This window comes from Bos indicus, chromosome 15, assembly GCF_029378745.1.
Source record: "Bos indicus isolate NIAB-ARS_2022 breed Sahiwal x Tharparkar chromosome 15, NIAB-ARS_B.indTharparkar_mat_pri_1.0, whole genome shotgun sequence".
NCBI lineage: Eukaryota > Metazoa > Chordata > Mammalia > Artiodactyla > Bovidae > Bos > Bos indicus.
In genome coordinates this window covers 61,784,439-61,803,532 of record NC_091774.1, presented here as the reverse complement: position 1 = coordinate 61,803,532, position 19,094 = coordinate 61,784,439, and the positions used below count along the sequence as shown (strand labels likewise).

Below are 19,094 nucleotides of genomic sequence, written 5' to 3'. Positions count from 1 at the left end.
TTCTTGCCAGGATAATCCCATAGACCGATGAGCCTGGCGGGCCAAAGTTCATGGATTTGCAAAAGACTCAGGCATGATTTAGCAAATTCTGATTTTAATTAATCATATTATGTGGTCTTAGGAATAAGCATTTGTCTCGTAATGGACTTACATGAAGTTCATGCATATATAAAATGGTCTTTCTGCCTTAGGGACAACTGATTTTTTGAAAGTAAGTCAATAAACTCAGCTCAGAGTTGGAAAAAACATTTTGTTGTTGTTCAGTCACGAAGTCATGTCATACTTCTTGTGACACCATGGACTGCAGCATACCAGGCTTCCCTGTCCTTCACTGTCTCCTGGAATTTGCTCAAACTCATGTGCATTGAGTTGGTGATGCCATCCAACCATCTCATTCTCTGTTGCTCCCTTATTATGGACTGTTAAAATTCAACTTTTGGCCACACACTTTAAAAAAGGCCCTTTAGCCATGGAAATATGAAGTTACCTACACAAACCAGTCAATCCTAAAGGAAATCAGTCCTGAATATTCATTGGAAGGACTGATGGTGAAGCTGAAGCGCCAATACTTTGGCCACCTGATACAAAGAACTAACTCATTGGAAAAGACCCTGATGCTGGGAAAGATTGAAGGCAGGAGGAGAAAGGGATGACAGAGGATGAGATGGTTGAATGGCATCACTGACTTCATGGACATGAGTTCGAGCAAGCTCTGGGAATTGGTGATGGACAGGGAAGCCTGGTGTGCTGCATTCCTTGGGATCGCAGAGTCAGACCTGACTCAGTGGCTGAACTGAACACTTCTGATAAGCACAATTAACAACAAATTCTGTTATCGGCTTCTTGTGAGACATAGAGCCTTAGAAAACCTGACTTTGATGAATTGAAAAGTGGAGGAGAATTCAGTTTCCTTTGGCAGAGTTTTAATACCCCCCCAAAAAAATTCCTTTTTATCCATTAGACCCAACACTGTTCATGACTATCTCCCCCAACATGTAAAAAAGTAAATGGTTGTGTTTTTTGTGTCTCTTAACACGCTTTCTCCTGGACTGAGCCAGATGAAGACATGTTTTTCAGGTGCGCCCAGTGTTTGAAAATCACCCGCATTTTATTTTTGAAGTTGGTCCTTGTAATTATTTATTAAAAAAACCGTATGCCCCATTTTAGGACAGAATCTGCCTTAACATCTGGGTGTGCTGTGTAAGTGTTAATTGCTCAATCGTGTCAGACTCTTTGCCACCCCATGGACTGTAACCCATCAGGCTCCTCTGTCCATGGAATTTTCCAGGCAAGAATACTGGAGTGGGTTGCCATTCCCTTCTCCAGGGGATCTTTCTGAACCTGGGTCTCCTGCTTTGCAGGCAGATTCTTTACCATCTGAGCCACCAGGAAAGCTGTGTAAGAGGAGGTTGTAAAACTGTCAGATGACAGAGCAGACTCTGGATGGTCATCTTGGGGCAGAGCCATCTACTGGCCTTCTGCCTTTGCTTAATCTGAGTCTCAGGTTCCTCATTGGTAACATGGGAGAAATATGGGGCCTACCTGCTGTAGGGATTAAATGAAAGCTGTTCAGATGAAGGGCATCACATAGCACCTGGCTTCAAAATGAAAACGGTTGCTGTTGTTCCCCATCATGACTATCATTATTTTCAGCCCAAAAATTCTTTGTCGGTATCCAGATTTCATCCAGATGTCTTAGTCAGCTTGAGTTGCTGTCACAAGTACTACAGACTGAGTGGCTTAAACAGCAAATATTTATTTCTTACGATTACAGAGCCTGGGAAATCCGTGATTAAGGTGCCAGCCAGTTTAGTTCCTGGTGAGATCCCGTCAGTGGGTGCCTTCTTTCTCTGTCAAGGTCATCTTTCTTGTGTCTCTTTTTATAAGGCCACTCACTCCGTTCATAAATGTTCCTCCCTCTTGACCTGATTACCTCTCAAAGACTCGACCTTCAAATACAATCATATTAGGGCTTCAACATATGAATTTTAGGGGAGGACACAGACACTTGGTCTGTAGCATCAGATCAGGCATAAAAGTGGGGAACAGATGGAGCTACAGGAACTATAATCATGTAGGATGTTGTAGTTCATTTTTGACTACTTCTCCAATTATCATTTACAGTTTCAGGTTTCTACTGCCTTTCCTTCTTATCCTCTACTTTCTGTTTTTACTGGGTGTGCCCTTATCAAACATACGCCTAGATTTTTTTGCAGGTAATTTTGAGTCAGCCTCCTTTTCTTTAGTACCCCCAGCACCATCCCATCCCTCACATCCTGCAGAGGCCATGTCAGTTTTCCTTAAAGCCAGCTGCCTTTGTGGCTGCTCGCATCTTTCAGTGAGTGTGGCGGAGGGGGCGGGTTTCCATGGCCTCCGGGACTGGTTCAGGCCCTACAGTCTGGCTCTCCTCGGTGTGGTCCCCAGTCCCACCAGCCTTTCGAACCTTCTGCTGCTCTCTGACACAGTGACTCTGCTCTGGCAGTGCCTCTTCACTCACAAGTCCCTAAATAAGTGATGCGCTTCCTTGCAGTGTCCTCTGTGGCCTGGATTGCTCCTCTTTTCTGCCTGACTTTCCAAGTTCTGTGCTTGTTTAAATCCCAATTCAGATTCCAGCTTCAGGCCACTCTCATGCCTCTTCTTTCTGAGCCTGAGATCCTTTGTCCCCAGCATTTGAAATTGAATTGAGACACCCCCTGGTGTCCTGTGTCCATTGCGATGTTCCCTGTCCTTCCTAACCCATGCGCAGTGCCAGGCATTTTCTCCTTTATCCCACAGTACCCCGCACATCCTTGATTATTTGCGACAACCACCATCATGCAGGTCCTTGATTCTAGCTGTTCCCGAGTTGTTTCATAAATCACTTGTTTGCACACCACAGAAACCTTCTGGGGCTTGGCTTTATCTGTCTCCCCAGCACCTAGCGCAATCTGGTCCATAGAAGGTGCTTAATAAATGTCTGGGAAAGAGCTCAGTGACTGAACAGAAATCATGCATTTGTTGAATGCAGACATACCTAGATTTATTGTGCTTTACAGATGCTGCATTTTGTTTGTTTGTTTTTTACAAATGGATGGTTTATGGCAATCCCTCTGTTGAACAAATCTTTTGGTACTACTTTTTCCAGCAGCATTTGGTGACTTTGTGTCTCTGTGTCACGTTTTGGTAATTCTTACAATATTTCAATGTTTTTCATTATTATTATACTTACCAAAGGTGATTTGTGATCAGTGATCTTTGATGTAACTGTTGTAATTGTTACGGGGCGTTGGATGCCACAAACCATGCCTTGTATGAGACAATGAACTTAATGAGTGTTTTGTGTATTTCTGACTGCTCCACTGACCAGCTGTTCCCTGCTCTCTCTCCTCCTCTTTCCTTTCCCTATTCCCTAAGACACACAAAAAATATTGAAATTAGGATAATTAATAAGCTTACAGTAGCCTCTAAGTGTCCAAGTAAAAGGAAGAGTTGCACAGCTCTCACTTGAAGTCAAAGAAAAGTAGAAATGATTCAGCTTAGTGAGGAAGGCATGCCAAAAGCCAAGATAGTCTGAAAGCTAGGTCTCTTGCACCGAATACTTAGCCAAGTTATGAATGTAAAGGAAAAGTTCTTGAGGAAAATTGAAAGTGCTACTCCACTGAATACATGAATGATAAGAAAGTGAGACAGCCTTATTGTTGATATGGAGAAAGTTTTGAATGGTCTGGAGAGAAGATCCAACCAGTCACAACATTCCCCTAAGCCAGAGCCTGATCTAGAACAAAAGCCTGCTGCTGCTGCTGCTAAGTCGCTTCAGTCGTGTCCGACTCTGTGCAACCCCAAAGACGGCAGCCGACCAGGAGATGGAGATGCCCAGAATCCCTCTGGGATTCTCTAGGCAAGAACACTGGAGTGGGTTGCCATTTACTTCTCCAATGCATGAAAGTGAAAAGTGAAAAGTGAAAGTGAAGTTGCTCAGTCCTGTCCGACTCCTAACGACCCCAGGGACTGCAGCCTACCAGGCTCCTCCATCCATGGGGTTTGCCAGGCAAGAGTACTGGAGTAGGTTGCCATTGCCTTTTCCAGAACAAAAGCCTGACTCTCTTTAATTCTGTCAAGCCTGAGAGAGCTCAGAGCTGAGAAAGCTGCAGAAGAAATGTTTGACACTAACAGAGCTGGTTCGTGAGGCTTAAGGAAAGAAGCTGTCTCCAACACATCAAAATGCAGGGTGAAGCAGTGCTGATGTAGAAGCTGCTTTAAGTTGTCCAGAAGATCTAGCCAAGATAGTTAATTAAGATGGCAGCACTAAACCAGGGGTCCCCAGCTGCCAGGATCTAGTGCCTGATGATGTGAGGTGGAGCTGATATAATAATAATGGAAATAAAGTGCACAATAAATGTAATGAATCACCCTGAAACCATCCCCCTACTGGTCCAGGGAAAAATCATCTTCCAGGAAACTAGTCCCTGGTGTCAAAAAGGTCAAAAAGGGGACCTGCATTAAATAGCTATTTTTCAATGCAGACAGAAAGCCATATGTTGCAAGAAGGTGCCATCTAGGACTTGTATAGCTAGAGAGGAGAAGTCAGTGCCTGGCTTCAAAGTTTCAAAGGACAGGCTGACTATCTTGTTAGGGGCTAATCCAGTTGGTGGCTTTAAGTTGAAGCCTGTGCTCCTTTAGCATTCCAAAAAGCCTAACAAACACATGAAAAGATGCTCAACATCACTCATTATCAGAGAAATGCAAATCAAAACCACTATGAGATACCATTTCACACCAGTCAGAATGGCTGTGATCCAAAAGTCTACAAATAATACATGCTGGAGAGGATGTGGAGAAAAGGGAACCCTCTTACACTGTTGGTGGGAATGCAAACTGGTACAGCTACTATGGAGAACAGTGTGGAGATTGCTTAAAAAACTGGAAATAGAACTGCCTTATGATCCAGCAATCCCACTGCTGGGCATACACACTGAGGAAACCAGAAGGGAAAGAGACACGTGTACCCCAATGTTCATCGCAGCACTGTTCATAATAGCCAGGACATGGAAGCAACCTAGATGTCCATCAGCAGATGAATGGATAAGAAAGCTGTGGTACATATACACAATGGAGTATTACTCAGCCATTAAAAAGAATACATTTGAATCAGTTCTAATGAGGTGGATGAAACTGGAGTCTATTATACAGAGTGAAGTAAGCCAGAAGGAAAAACATAAATACAGTATACTAACGCATATATATGGAATTTAGAAAGATGGTAACAATAACCCTGTGTACGAGACAGCAAAAGAGACACTGATGTATAGAACAGTCTTATGGACTCTGTGGGAGAGGGAGAGGGTGGGAAGATTTGGGAGAATGGCATTGAAACATGTAAAATATCATGTAAGAAACGAGTTGCCAGTAGAGGTTCGATGCAGGATACTGGATGCTTGGGGCTAGTGCACTGGGACGACCCAGAGGGATGGTATGGGGAGGGAGGAGGGAGGAGGGTTCAGGATGGGGAACACATGTATACCTGTGGCGGATTCATTTTGATATTTGGCAAAACTAATATAATTATGTAAAGTTTAAAAAAAAAAAAAAGCCTAGGATTCCCAAGGATCATACTTAATCAACTCTGCCTGTGCTCTGTAAATGGCACAGTGATGCTGGGATGACAACAAATCTGTTTACACCATGGTTTACTGAATATTTTAAGCCAACTACTGAGACCTACTGTTCAGGAAAAAAAACCAAAACATTCTTTTCAGGATATGACTGCTCACAGACAGTGCATGTAATCAGCCAAGAGCTCTCTGATGGAGATGCTCAACAAGGTGGTGTTGGGGGCTTCCCAGGTGGCTCAGTGGTAAAGAATCACCTGCCAATTCAGGTTGGACCCCTGGATTGGGAAGATCCCCTGGAGAAGGGAATGGCAACCCACTCCAGTATTCTTGCCTGGAAAATCCCATGGACAGAGGAGCCTGGAGGACTACAGTCCATGGGGTCACAAAGCATTGGACACAACTGAGCGTGCATGTGTGCCACACCAACACAGCAGCCATTCTGTAGTTGTTGATTTTGACTTTCAGGTTTATAATTTAAGAAATATATTTCTTACATCTGTAGCTGCTATAGATGATGATTTCTCTCATGCATCTGGGCAAAGGAAATTGAAAACCTTCTGTTTTCAAACAGTGAAGGATTCACTGTTCTAGATGCCATGAAGAACACTGGTGATTCGTGAGAAGAGGTCAGACTATCAGCAGTAACAAGAGTTTGGAAGTTGATTCCAGCCTTCCTGGGTGACTCTGAGAGGTTTAAGACTGAAGTGGAGGAAGTAACTGCAAATTAGGAGGTACCAAGATAACTAGAATTAAGGTGGTTCCTGAAGATGTGGCTGAATTGTTATAATCTCATGATAAAACTTTAACAGATGAAGAGTTGCTTCTTATGGATGAGCAAAGAAATTGAGATGGAATCTACTCCTGGTAAAGATGCTGTGAAGACTGTTGAAATGACAGCAAAGGATTTAGAATACTAGGTAAACTTACCTGATTAAAGCAGCAGCAGGATTTGAGAGGACTGGTGCCAGTTTTGAATGAAGTTCTGTGAATGAAATGCCATCAAATGGCACTGCATACTACAGAGAAATTATTTGCAAAAGGAAGAATTAGTTGATGTGGCAGACTTTGTTGTTATCTTATTTTAAACAATTACCACAGCCACCCAACCTCAGCAACCACCCTGATCAGTCAGCCACCACCGACAGCAAGGCAAGATCCTCCACCAACAAAAAGTTTGCAACTTGCTGACTGCTCAGATGGTAGTTATTTTTTAGCAGTAATTTTTTAAAGCGTGCACCTTGGTTTTTTTAAAGATAAAATGTAAATAGTATAAATATGTAAATATGACTTGTATATGCACTGAGAAACCAAAAAGTTCTTGTGATGGTCGCTTTATTGTGGCAGTCTGGAATTGAACTCACAATATCTCTGAGGTATGCCTGCAAGGAGCTGACAGGTCAACTCCGGACTCCTTGTAGGCTGCTTCCTTGTCTTCCTAGAGCTTACCATGACTCCTGGCATGCAGGTGGGTGTTAAGGAAATGGTTGTTGACTGTGTGGAGTGACGGGCACTCAGTGTCATGTGCCTTCTTTTTTTCAAAGTCAAGGCCAGTACCCAGAAGTGGAAGCTAACAAACCTTGTTGCTAAAAGAGCAGGAAACGTTTAACCCTGGACAACGCATCTCCAGTGGGATATTTATGACCCAGCCGTTTGCCATTGGAGAGGCTTCAGCGGCTTCCACAGTAGCTAGGCTGATGGGCACTGCAACACCCCAGTGGAACCAGCAGAAGGACCGGGAATTCCTATCACATGCAGTGCTTGAAGAATTAAATTATGACCACTTAGTATTCGTTGGATGTAAGCACTGTACTTCTGTACTAGGAAAAAAATAGATGAAACACGAGACACACTCTGTGCAGTGGGCTTTTGTTAGCTATAATTAGTTGGTGGTAGAACAGTGTTGATACAGCAGTTCAGCAGTTAAAGGAAAGCAGTGCCCTTGGTACAAATGTGAGTATATTTAAACATTTGGCTGTGTTATGCTTCCTCACTGTGTTTCGGCACCATTACTGTTCTGGGACACGAAGGCTAAACTGGGAGAGTTTCATCAGCTCAGAGTTTTAGAAAATGGAGAACAGCCCATTTTTGAAGCAACTAGTTAAATCCCACATCGTTTAATTTTTGTTTAATTGTGATAACTGGGATTCTGGTTTCTTTGCTTTGTTTTACACTAGAAAGACCTGGGAGCTCCATCTATGGTCCTAAATTGCAATTTCACTTCTCTTTGTATGTGAAATCTGTCTAATTCTGATTCTGTTTGGAAGGATCTGTACTGCATTTACTTTTGCATTGTCTGGAAAGCAGAAAATACAGTTGCAAAGGGAAAGAGCATGTTTTAAGTGCTTACGAGACTGACTTGTTTCTAAGGTCTTGCACAGATTTCTGGTGGTGGAGAAACCAGGCAGGTAATCATTTGAGCATCATTTGGTCCTGCCTCTCTTTTCACACTTGAAGAACAGAGGTTACAAGAAGGGCAGTGACTTGCCCAGGATCACATAACTAATTGATGACCAATGTAGTGGGGGTGCAGGAAGGCCCTGGCCGCCACAGCCAGAGCTCTTTTTAATGAGGCTTGTCTGTCAGCTAAAGTGGCCCCTCTAATGCCACCTGTATTTGGAAACATTCACAATCAGTTTGCATGTGTGACTTGACCTCTCCGAGAATGAGAAGCTCTCTTTATTTTTGTTGTTGTTGTTCAGTCACCCGGTCGTGTCCAACTCTTTGCAAGCCCATGGACTGCAGCATGTCAGGCCTCTCTCCATCACCATGTCCCGAAGTTTATCCAAGTTCATGTCCATTGCGTTGGTGATGCCATCCGGCCATCTCATGCTCTGATGCCCTCTTCTTCTTCTGCCCTCAGTCTTTCCCAGCATCAGGGACTTTATCTTAACCAGTACTCAAAAAAATTAAGTTCTATATTGCTTATTTTCCTAATGAACTCTAATGTGCATTTTCTTGAGGTTTGAAGAGACTCCATTCAGTTGGATAGCAGTTATAAAAATAGAGGCATCAGTGCACTAAGACTTTGGTATTTTTGACAGTAAACTCCAATAATTTTGAGCAGAGTCTCTAGATATTAATGATTACAAGAGTTTAGGTGGTTTGCTTTGATGTCATTTTATTATTTTTAACATCTTTTATTCTCCAAGTCCAAGCATATTTTTAGCTTCCAAAGTTAGGTAAAAAGAGAAGTGAATCGGAAGTTAGAAAACTTGAGTTGTAGTTCTTTATACTGGACAAATCTTAAAAATTTTCATACCTATGTATTTTTTTAAATGTTAGTTGAAAAGTACAATCACCATATCCACTTCATGCCTACATAGATGAAATTGTTTAGGGCAAAACCAAACAAAATTGTATAAAAAATGTAAGATGCTTAACAAAAGTTAAGTAATAGCATACAAAAAAGGCAAAACCATGAAGCCGATACTCAGAGAAGCGGAACACAGGATTAGATCATCTCTGAAGCCCTTCCAGTTGAAAAATTCTGTTACTGTACTAACTTAAGCCCAGTATTTATTTATTCATTGTTTTGCTAGAGGGTTTTGCATATCTTTATCAAACAGTCGATTGGAAAGGGGACTGAATTCTTATGTCTAGGGTGGATGGTGTAACATCACAAACCTAATTTTAACTCTCACGTCAGCTGAATTTTCAGGGTAAAAATGAAAGCTTTAATATCACATTTGAAAACTTGTTAAAGTCACTGGGATGCATAAGCACAGCATCATGGTTTTCAAGTGGAATGGGAAATGATAAATACATTGGAATCCTGTTAAAATGCTTTGTAAGAGTTTTAGTCTCGTTTGACAGTGAATTATAATCTAAATGTGTACATAAGGCTTTTACTTCTCATTTGGCCTAAAGAAGAAATTCATGTCATAACAAACCACATGATTACAGCTCTTCTGAAGATCTGTCAGGGCTTGCAACAGCGTATACATTTGCTATTGAAAAAATAACAGATATGACCAATAGAGCTTTCCAGAGTGGAAGCAATAATATTATATTAGTGTCTTATGGTAAAAAAAAAAAAATCAAAAAAACTCTAATGGGTCAGGACGGAGTGAATGAGAATGGTTTATTTGTTTGAGTAGGCAATGGGATATATAAACATTTGACAATCAAGCTTCAAGAACAAGATTTGAGGCTTGGCACAAAACCCGGAGACTTAATTGGAAAATTCAAGATAGCCCAGGCTTCCCCTAGGAAAATCCTCCAGGATGTCCAGCCTTAGTGGTTCTCCAGCACCTGTACTAGCATTTGTCTTGGATAAACAGCTCATGGGGCCATGAATCCATATGTGCTTGTGTTAGTCGCTCAGTTGTGTCCAACTTTTTGTGACTGCATGGACTGTAGCCCTCCAGGCTCCTCTGTCCATGGGATTCTCCAGGCAAGAATAGTGGGGTGGATAGCCATTCCCTTCTCCTGGGGATCTTTCCGACCCAGGGATCGAACCTGGGTCTCTTGCATTGAAGGTGGTGTCGGAGCCGTCAGGGAAGCCCCCCATGAATCCATGTGGCCCATGAGTTCTGACATGACGGATAGAGGCGTTCTGACCAATTGGATTGTATCCAGGAGATCACCAGGATGCGGAGGCACTGGACATCCTATCACAAAAGAAAAACTTGTGGACAGTGTGGCCAATCAAGTACGTTAGAGATGGTTTCAGGGGATTATAATACATGTCCTCAGATATTTGAAGAACTGTCCAGTGGAAAAGGGACTGAATTCTTCTTCTCTGCTGTTTGAATGCAGAACTAGGATTAAGAAAGAAGTGACAGGAAGGAAATGCATGGTTTTAATTTTTAAAAAGTATTTTTATTTTCATCTGCATTGGATCTTAGTTGCAGCATGCAGGATCTTTGTGTGGCATGTGGGCTCACGGCTTCTCTCTAGCGCAGCACTAGAGAGTGGGCTCAATGATTCCCACATGTGGGCTTTGTTAGTCCCGTGGCGTGTGGGACCTTAGCTGACCTGACCAGGGATAGAACGCTGGTGTGTCCCTTGTCTTGGAAGATGGATCTTAACCACTGGATCACCAGGGAAGTCCCAAGAAAGGAATGTTTTTATTGACTGGGGATTATGTGTCCGGTGCTGTGCTGGCCGTTGTGTGTGTAATCAGCTTTCATTGAACAAAGCTGTGTGCTAGCTTTATTATCTCCTTATAATGGAAGGAGACATGGAGGTCAGAAAAACTTAACTACTGCTACCAGTAGTAGTAAAAATATTACTACTGAGTTAAAACAAAACCTAACATGGATAGTCTGTTGTGTGTCAGGCACTGTTCTAAGTGCTTTGAGTGCATTATTCTTTGTCATCCTCATGGCAATCTTATGAGTTAGGAACTATTTTTATATTCATTTTATTGGTAAGGAAACCAAGACACAGGAATCAAGCACGTTGCTCGGTGTCACAGTGTTAATAAAAGTGAAGTGAGATTCATAGCCAGATGGTCTGGCTTTATGGCCACACATGACCCCCCCTCCCACCCCACCTTACATCATTCAGTATCTTTAATTTCAGAGCATCTGCTGCGTGTCAGATCCAGTACTTGACAATTTATTTCCTTATAGTGATAGAGTAGATTAGGCAGTGAAAAAGCCGGCTTAAAACTCAACATTCAAAAAACGAAGATCGTGGCATCTGATCCCATCACTTCAAGGCAAATAGATGGAGAAACAGTGGAAACAGTGACAGACTTTATTTCCTTGGGCTCCAAAATCACTGCATATGGTGACTTCAGCCATGAAGTTAAAAGACGCTTGCTCCTTGGAAGAAAAGCTATGACAAACCTAGACAGTGTATTAAAAAGCAGAGATATTACTCTGCCAGCAAAGGTCCATATAGTCAAAGCCTTGGTTTTCCAGTAGTCATGTATGGATGTGAGAACTGGACCATAAAGAAGGCTGAGTGCTGAAGAATGGATGCCTGGGAACTGTTGGTGTTGGAAAAGACTTTTGAGAGTCCCTTGGACTGCAAGGAGATCAAACTAGTCAATCCTAAAGGGAATCAACCCTGAATATTCATTGGAAAGACTGACGCTGAAGCTGAAGTTCCAATCCTTTGGCTACCTGATGCGAAGAGCCGACTCACTGGAAAAGACCCTAATTCTGGGAAAGATAGAAGGCAAGAGGAGAAGGGGACGACAGAGGATGAGATGGTTGGATGGCATCACTGACTCAATGGACATGAGTTTGAGCAAACTCTGGGAGATGGTGATGGATAGGGAAGTCTGGTGTGATGCTGTCCATGGAGTTGCAAAGAGTTGGACATGACCGAGTGACTACAGCAGAGATTAGGCAGTGTTATTCCCATTTTATAGATGATAAAATCGAGGTGAAAAGAATGGATTATCTTGCCCAAAATGAGTAACTCAGCCAAACTGTTACTCAGTCTTCAGGCTCCTGGCCAAGTCACTTTGGACCATGCTCAGCTTCCTTAGAGCTTCTGGATTGGAAACTTTCTAGCAAGTCGAGCAAGTAACCAGAATTGTCTGCCCTGGTGGAGAGGAGGGAGTGCAGGGGCGGGGCTTGCCTTCTCTGGAAAACTTGGAGAGAAAATTTATGTCAGCTAGCCAGGAAAGGGATAGAGGAGGTTCAAGCTTCATATAAAGCACTGAACCCGATGCCCCCTAAGGTTTTGTCCAGCTCTGGGATTTTATGATGCAGTGTTTTCTTCTCATCTTCCCATGTCATCTTGTTTTCCCCTGGGTGTACTCAGATGTACGTGCAAATCTCACTCTGCTATTTGAATCTGGCTCTGGGGGTTAGATTGCCTTGGTAAGAGACTCACTTGCTAGGATATTTGACATGATGCCTTAGGGGAAATGTTAGGTCATGTGAGAAGTCAGCAGCATAAACAGTAAGCAGTAAGGTTGTTAACTAAGAGGGAACAGGCAGCGGGAGGGTCTTCCCACAACGTGAACAGGTGGATCTTCTGATAGCTGTCAGGGTCTCCCTTAAACACGCTTTTACAGGAAAACGTTTGGCTGTCTTGCCTTTTCAAAGTGTTTACCACATGCTCAATTTGGAAATGGTCGTTTCCCTAGGGTTGTCTCAACTTTAATTACATCTGCTGCAACTTGCCTGTTCTACTGGGCGTCTTATTTTCAACTCTGAATGTCTTTGGGTGGAGATGCCTTCTTTCCTATGACCCCTAGGTGATACTTGTCCTGTTACCCTGCAGCGTGGCTCTGACAGGCTATGCTGTCTTATTTTCTTGTCCTTTGATGGATAGCAAAGGACATCATTGCCTCTGGGTCAGGGGATGTATGTAAATTATGTTTTTGCACGTTTATAACCCACCCCCACCCCTGGCTTTGGACTTCCACAGCCCTCTTCCTTGAATCAGTCCTCTGTATCTTTCCCAGTGTCTACTAATTGTTTTCCTTGGATGACATCAGGTTGGTGGTGGTGATGGATACACCTTCTCAGTCGTCCTGTGTCCCTCTGACTCATCATTTTATTTCAGCTCAAAGCTGAGAGGACTCATTTCTCTCTCTTCTTCCTCTCTCTTCTATTTTTTTATTTCTTGGCCTTTATTTCACCGTTAATTCTGTTGGACCTTTGTTTCTCTGGAGGAGGAGAGAAGGTGGGGAAGACTTGAAACCACTCAGAAACTGACTGATGTTTTAATAGTCATAGAAAATGATTGTCCAGCACAGAGCTAAGAAACACATGTACTGAGTGGTGATTCACTTCTCTAAACTGAGTAGGTTCATAGCACAGGGGCCTGTTCACAGGGAAGGATTTATATCTGTGCTCCTTTCTGTTTTATAAATTGAAAATGATGACTCTGATGTCCCTCTGATAAACTCGTGTAGACTCTTAAAGCTGGGGTCTCCAACCTCTGGAATGAAATGCCTGATGATCTGAGGTGGAGCTGATGAAATAATAATAGAAATACAGTGGACACTAAATTAATGTGCTTGAATTATCCGCACAACATCCCTACTCCCTGTCTGCCAATCGATGGAAAAATTGTCTTCCACTCACCTTGTCCCTGGTGCCAAAGAGGTTGGGGACCGCTTCTTAAAGGATTTTGATGTACTGGTTGTGCCCACAGCTTAACTGAGTTACAGAAAGGAAGAAATGGGGCTGTGTCTGTACTTGACCCTTAGGATGAGAACATAACTGGAAAATAAAGATATATAAATAATGAATTTATGTATACATTTAAAGTCCAGTGGTTGATGAATTTTCTTTCAGACATTGGTGGTTTCAGCATAGATGTGCACAGCCCCTTTCTAGCAAGCATCTTAACTTTGTCTGTAGGAATAGAATATTAAGTGTCACTTCCAGAGGGTGACACAGTCTGCTATGGCAGGAAACAGTCCTTTATTGTCCGGGAAAACTACTTTTAGAAAACAGGTAATGTCAACTGATACAATTTAGAACCACTGAGACAGTATAATAGAGTCTCAGTAATGCAAAGAAAAACATTTTAATATATAATAAAAAAATCAACATTGGATCCTATCAGAAGGGTTTCTAGGTTGCTCATGAGATCTCAGTGGATTAGTGAATTTCTTCATGATGACAGCATTGTTAATTTCTAACCTTTAGAGGAAAAATCCGGTGTATGTGTGTATATATATATATATATATGTATATAAATTTTTTTTTGCAGAAGTTAAACTTTCTTTTTGGGTTTTCAGTGAGCCCCACTGTATTCACCAGTTCACAGTCCATGCATCCTTTTTGTCTTCTTCCAGTTCTCCTTTCTTCTTCCTTGCTTCTTCTCTGACAAAGGTAAAATAAAATTAAAAGACTAACCATTAAGGAAATGCGGGACTCTGCAGGTTGTATACTGACTGCCTTTGTTTCCCTCACAAACATTGCCATTGTGAAAACATCGTTTCTTTTTACAAAAGTGGGGAAAAGAACAAAAAATTAAACAAAGCCTTGGAGGCAACTGGTGCAGAGAATCTTGTGTTGAGCTTTCCCTGTGTTCTCTGCTGCATGTTAATAACCCGGGGTGGGGTGGGGATATGAAATATTGTTCCTTATTTAACATTTTACGCTCTCATCTCCACATTGCATATTTGCTTCTCTTGTGACCTTCTCTTTGCTTTGATAGCTGCTGCTTTTCACCCATAATCCAAAGTAAGTGTACATTCCTACAGAGAAATTACAGGAAGCTGTCAGTGTAGAGTTAATATAGTTAAAGCATCCTTAACTCTGCTATAAACCCTTTAAATAATTAAAACGTATGCTTGAAGAGTCAGATTTGCATTGCTTTACCAAGTTTATTTAGCACACTTTGTTACACTCAATTAAATGAGAATGTTCTGTTTCATTTTCTTTGCTTCAGGTGGATCATTTTGCCTTTTGATTCTTATGCCCGAGTGTAATTTCACAGTGCTTAGGTCTCTAAAACTGTACATATATTAATGCATATGTAGATCTGTACACACCCATTAAAAGGCTTACTTTGTTTGTACTGAACAGATGCTTTGCCCAAGGCATGTGAGCATTCCAGGTAACCTAAGGTGTAACTGGGGCTTCAGGAGGTGGTAGAGAAGCAGCTGGACAAAGTTCTTGGAACATCCAGTGTTTTATTTAAAAGTCCGTTTACTTTGGCGTCACCTTCCCTCCCCACAATTTGATTTGTGAATCTCTGCTTGAAAACGTGATAGAGGTATTGAATGGTTCTAGAAAGGAAATTGGCTAGAAGTACTTACCATCTACTACGTCTCTTAACATTTCAGTTAGCAAAGCATGTGTAGAATGTTCTCCATAAATTAGTTCTTTGCTAAAGTTATGCATGTTTAAGGAGGAATAAATTAGTTATCCATTTCCTAATGAGTAGTGGGATCAGTTGGAGCATGAAGAGAGAGAAAATAGTATCATTTTGCTTCCCCAGTTGGGGTTCAATATCCCTAAACTTCACCATTAATCACTCTCTCAGTTGCCTGGGTTACTTCTGACTCTACGTGTAAGATAGTCTGGCCTTTTAATTTTCCTACCAGGTAAGTAAGACTTTTTGAATTTGCCCAGTGGGTTTGTAGATGGGTGATGCTGTCTCTTTTGCACCCCCAAAGGGTTCCTTGTTATAATTGGCCCTTCTGTCTTTGCATTGGTTTGTCTGGGTGCGTTCACGGATAACAGTCAATATGTATGTGCGATGACAATTACGAGGGTTCGAATATATTTAACTGTTATGGGATCTGTTATGTCTACTTCAGGGTCGACCCCATCCCATATGACACTCCAAAACCAGCGGGCCACACGCGCTTTGTCTGCATCTCAGACACACACTCCAGAACAGATGGTATCCAGATGCCTTATGGGGACATCCTTCTCCACACAGGCGATTTCACCGAGCTGGGACTGCCCTCAGAGGTTAAGAAGTTTAATGACTGGTTAGGTAAGGAATGATTGCGTTCCGGCGCCCCCAATTAACCTTTCCCGCCCGAGTGTCACTCACTGTGCCCTAATTGAATTAGAGCACTTGGAAGCCAGCTCAGCCATTTCTTGTATGATATGCGGTGGTGTCTAGCTTTAATCCAGTTGTGTTAATTAAAGATGAATTTTTAGATATTTAATTTTACTGTGCATCCTTTCAGCGCCTGGCCTCGGCAGCTCTGGGGCAAAGGGATGGAAAGCTTTGAAATCGATCTCATCTCACTCATTCTGCTTTAACGAGGGCACTCGTTGGCACACATGAGACCTAGAATCGTATTTTTAATTCATGGCTCTGCAATCTTTCCCAGATAGTAAGAGAACATTTCTAAAGAATGAGGAGGATGTCAGAGCCCTTATTTAAAAGGAAGGTCTTAGCACAGGGATGCTTGGGGGGCAGCTTTCCCAAGTGAACCAGAAGGGTGTCCTAAGACCCCTGAAAAAGATAAGATATCCTACTGAAAAGCTCCAAAACTCTGGACTGTGAAATCACCCTACACACTACTGTGAAAAAGGTAATGGCAACTTTATGGTTACTGTAGGGGCACCCAACGGGTCTGGGTTACTGGAAAAATGCTGACTCCTGGGTTAGGCAGTTGCCAAATATTAGCACTACAAGGGAATCATGGGGTTATTCACAGCAAGATTAGATGACAAATCTTTGTAAGAATCCTCTTAGGTGAGGGAAAGACGTGCCAGGGTTCTGAGATTTTAGAATCTCTAAAGATACTAAGGAATTACAGTGAGATTTTAGAATCTCTAAAGACACTGAAGAATTACAGAAAAGGCAGAAATCACTCCACAAGAATAATGCCATGAATAATGTGTCAGCCAACCAAAATTACTGAGGAGATTTAGGCAGAAACTTGAAAATTGATTTTCCATTGAACTAAAGCAGGGCTTGAGAAATTTTTAAGTAACTGATTAAATGATAAGGTGTATGTGTTGATGGAAAACAGTATTCATTAAAAACGGTTAAAATATTTAGAAAATAAACAATAAACGAATAACAACTATTTTGAGTTTTCTTGTGATTTGCACTTTATCCGTCTTTTATAGAGCTGACATCAGAATACATATTTGCTCTTCTGTTATTGTTTATTTTCATTTGATAGTATTGCTATTACATGATTTTGCATAATTTTCATATTTATCCTTTTTGATAGCAATGTGACATTTGTATTGTTCTGTATTTTTACTTAATAGGACAGCCCTCTAAAAATGAACTTTGAAATTGATAACAATTTTTCCTCTGAAGCTAGCACTGAAATGTGCATTTTCATTTGTATATGTCTTTTTGTTTCCATTGATTTACTTCTTAGGGCAAACTACAGTGTGAGTGAAATTACTGCATCAAAGGATATGGAATTATTTACGGTTCTTATTGAATATTGACATATTGCTTCCCAAGGGGATTGTAGCTGTGTCCCGAATACACCAATTTTACCACGATCTTGGATATTGGAGCTTTATATTTTGTACTGTTTCAGTAGGTACTCAGTCATCTCACTTAAAATAGCAAGATATCTTAAACATCATTCAGCATGATCCCATTTTCACAAGTGACTCTGATGTGGAGAAGTAAAGTGACTCGAGGCAGACTATCCTGTGGTACAGCTGGGCCTGTAATCCCATTCTTTTCACTCCTCTTTCGCATCTGTCGAGTTTGCTTTGCAGTACTATTACCTCTTTCTTTTAGCAACTTGTGTTTATGAACTAGTCACAGGCAGAATTATTTGGGGTTGAATTTGACAGTTTCAAGCTGTTCTGTGACAACTGAATCAACACAGAAGTGATCTTGCTGCATTGACAATGTTGATTTGTAAGGAAAGAGTAAGCCTGTGGGAAGAAATACAAGACAGGATGGATCCTGGTTATAATCTTGTTTAGCCACTGACCTTGGGCAACTGAGTTAACCTCGCTTTTCCCCTTGGTTTCCCTCTGCAGAACGAAGGATTAATACTACCTGTCTTTCTGGTTTGTTGTGCAGATTAATCAGTAAATGATTGCAGCTTGGAAGTTTTTGTGGGCCATTAATAATTGAATGGGGAATGTGGTGAATGAACCATCAACAGATATTTAAAGGGTAAAAATAAGAAGAGGTCAGAGGAATTATTTAGTGGAATGGAAGTAAACACGGGGAGATTTTATAAAGGAATGTACTTCTTAGATGGGAAAGTGCCACAACCGAGGAAATAAAATAGTAAAGAAGTAAAATGCTGAGGTCCAATTGCAAGATCAGTTCCTTCTCACCCATTTCCCTTCTGATGGCCTGACATGAGAGGAAGGGGTCTCAGAAGGGGATGCAGAATGTGAGGCTGAAGGAATACACCCACCGAAGTATAAGGGAAGAGAAGTTGGGAATCCCATAGGGGCAGCCCAGAATAGTTCAGTTACCCTGGCAAACTCAGGGTGCTCCAAAGGTGAGAGTTAGTATATGATTACATGCTACCATTTGGCTCAGTTGGAAACCTCTTACCTGAAAAGAGTGTTTCCATCAACAGCTGCCAGGTGGCCTAACAGAGTGGAGTCAGGGGTCAGATCAGTCTAGGGCTTTAGCTATAATAGGTCATCCAACCCTCACCGGCATGAGTCCATACAGACTTGGCCGTCACTTTGAGTCCAGGGAACCTCTCGCTGATTTCCATCTTTCTACTTGGGTTTAGACTACCCTGATTCTTGGCAGCAACTGACCATCCTCTAGACTCCTTTAGTTTCCCAAAAGGCTATTTCTGCTTCAGACCAGGCACACCTTCTATTTGTCCCAACCTTCGAAAGTTGCTAATGTTATCCCCATTTTACGATGAAGAATCTGGAGTTCTGTTGGGCTAACTTGCCCAGGATCCTTTAGCAGAAAAGAAACTCAGAGAGTCTAAGACATGCATCCAAGTTCAACCAGTGAGTAAACCTGGTGTCTGAGCCCTTTTCTTTCCATCCTGTGATTACGAGTGGGCTTATGGCACCTAGGAAGCTTGCAGACTTGAGCTTGAACTAAAATGTTCCAGCATCTTCACGGAGACTTGAGTTATGCTGTTATTTGAAAAATGTATTTAAGCTCAGCCCATCTGGAATCTCACCCTGACCTACCAGTTGCAGG

At 41.9% G+C, this 19,094-nt stretch overlaps 1 protein-coding gene across 8 annotated transcripts in view; it reads left to right on the top strand.

The window, feature by feature from the left end:
• The window catches only part of MPPED2 (metallophosphoesterase domain containing 2), a 211,395-nt gene that overhangs the window by 42,371 nt on the left and 149,930 nt on the right, over positions 1 to 19,094 (top strand). For 7 of the 8 annotated variants that reach the window (XM_019975561.2, XM_019975555.2, XM_019975557.2 and 4 more), the window contains exon 3: positions 15,781 to 15,962. The exons of the other annotated variant lie outside the window; for it this stretch is intronic. In XM_019975561.2, coding sequence (XP_019831120.1) covers positions 15,781 to 15,962 — 182 coding nt within the window. The remainder of the gene's footprint in view (positions 1 to 15,780; positions 15,963 to 19,094) is intronic. 8 annotated transcript variants of the gene reach the window in all.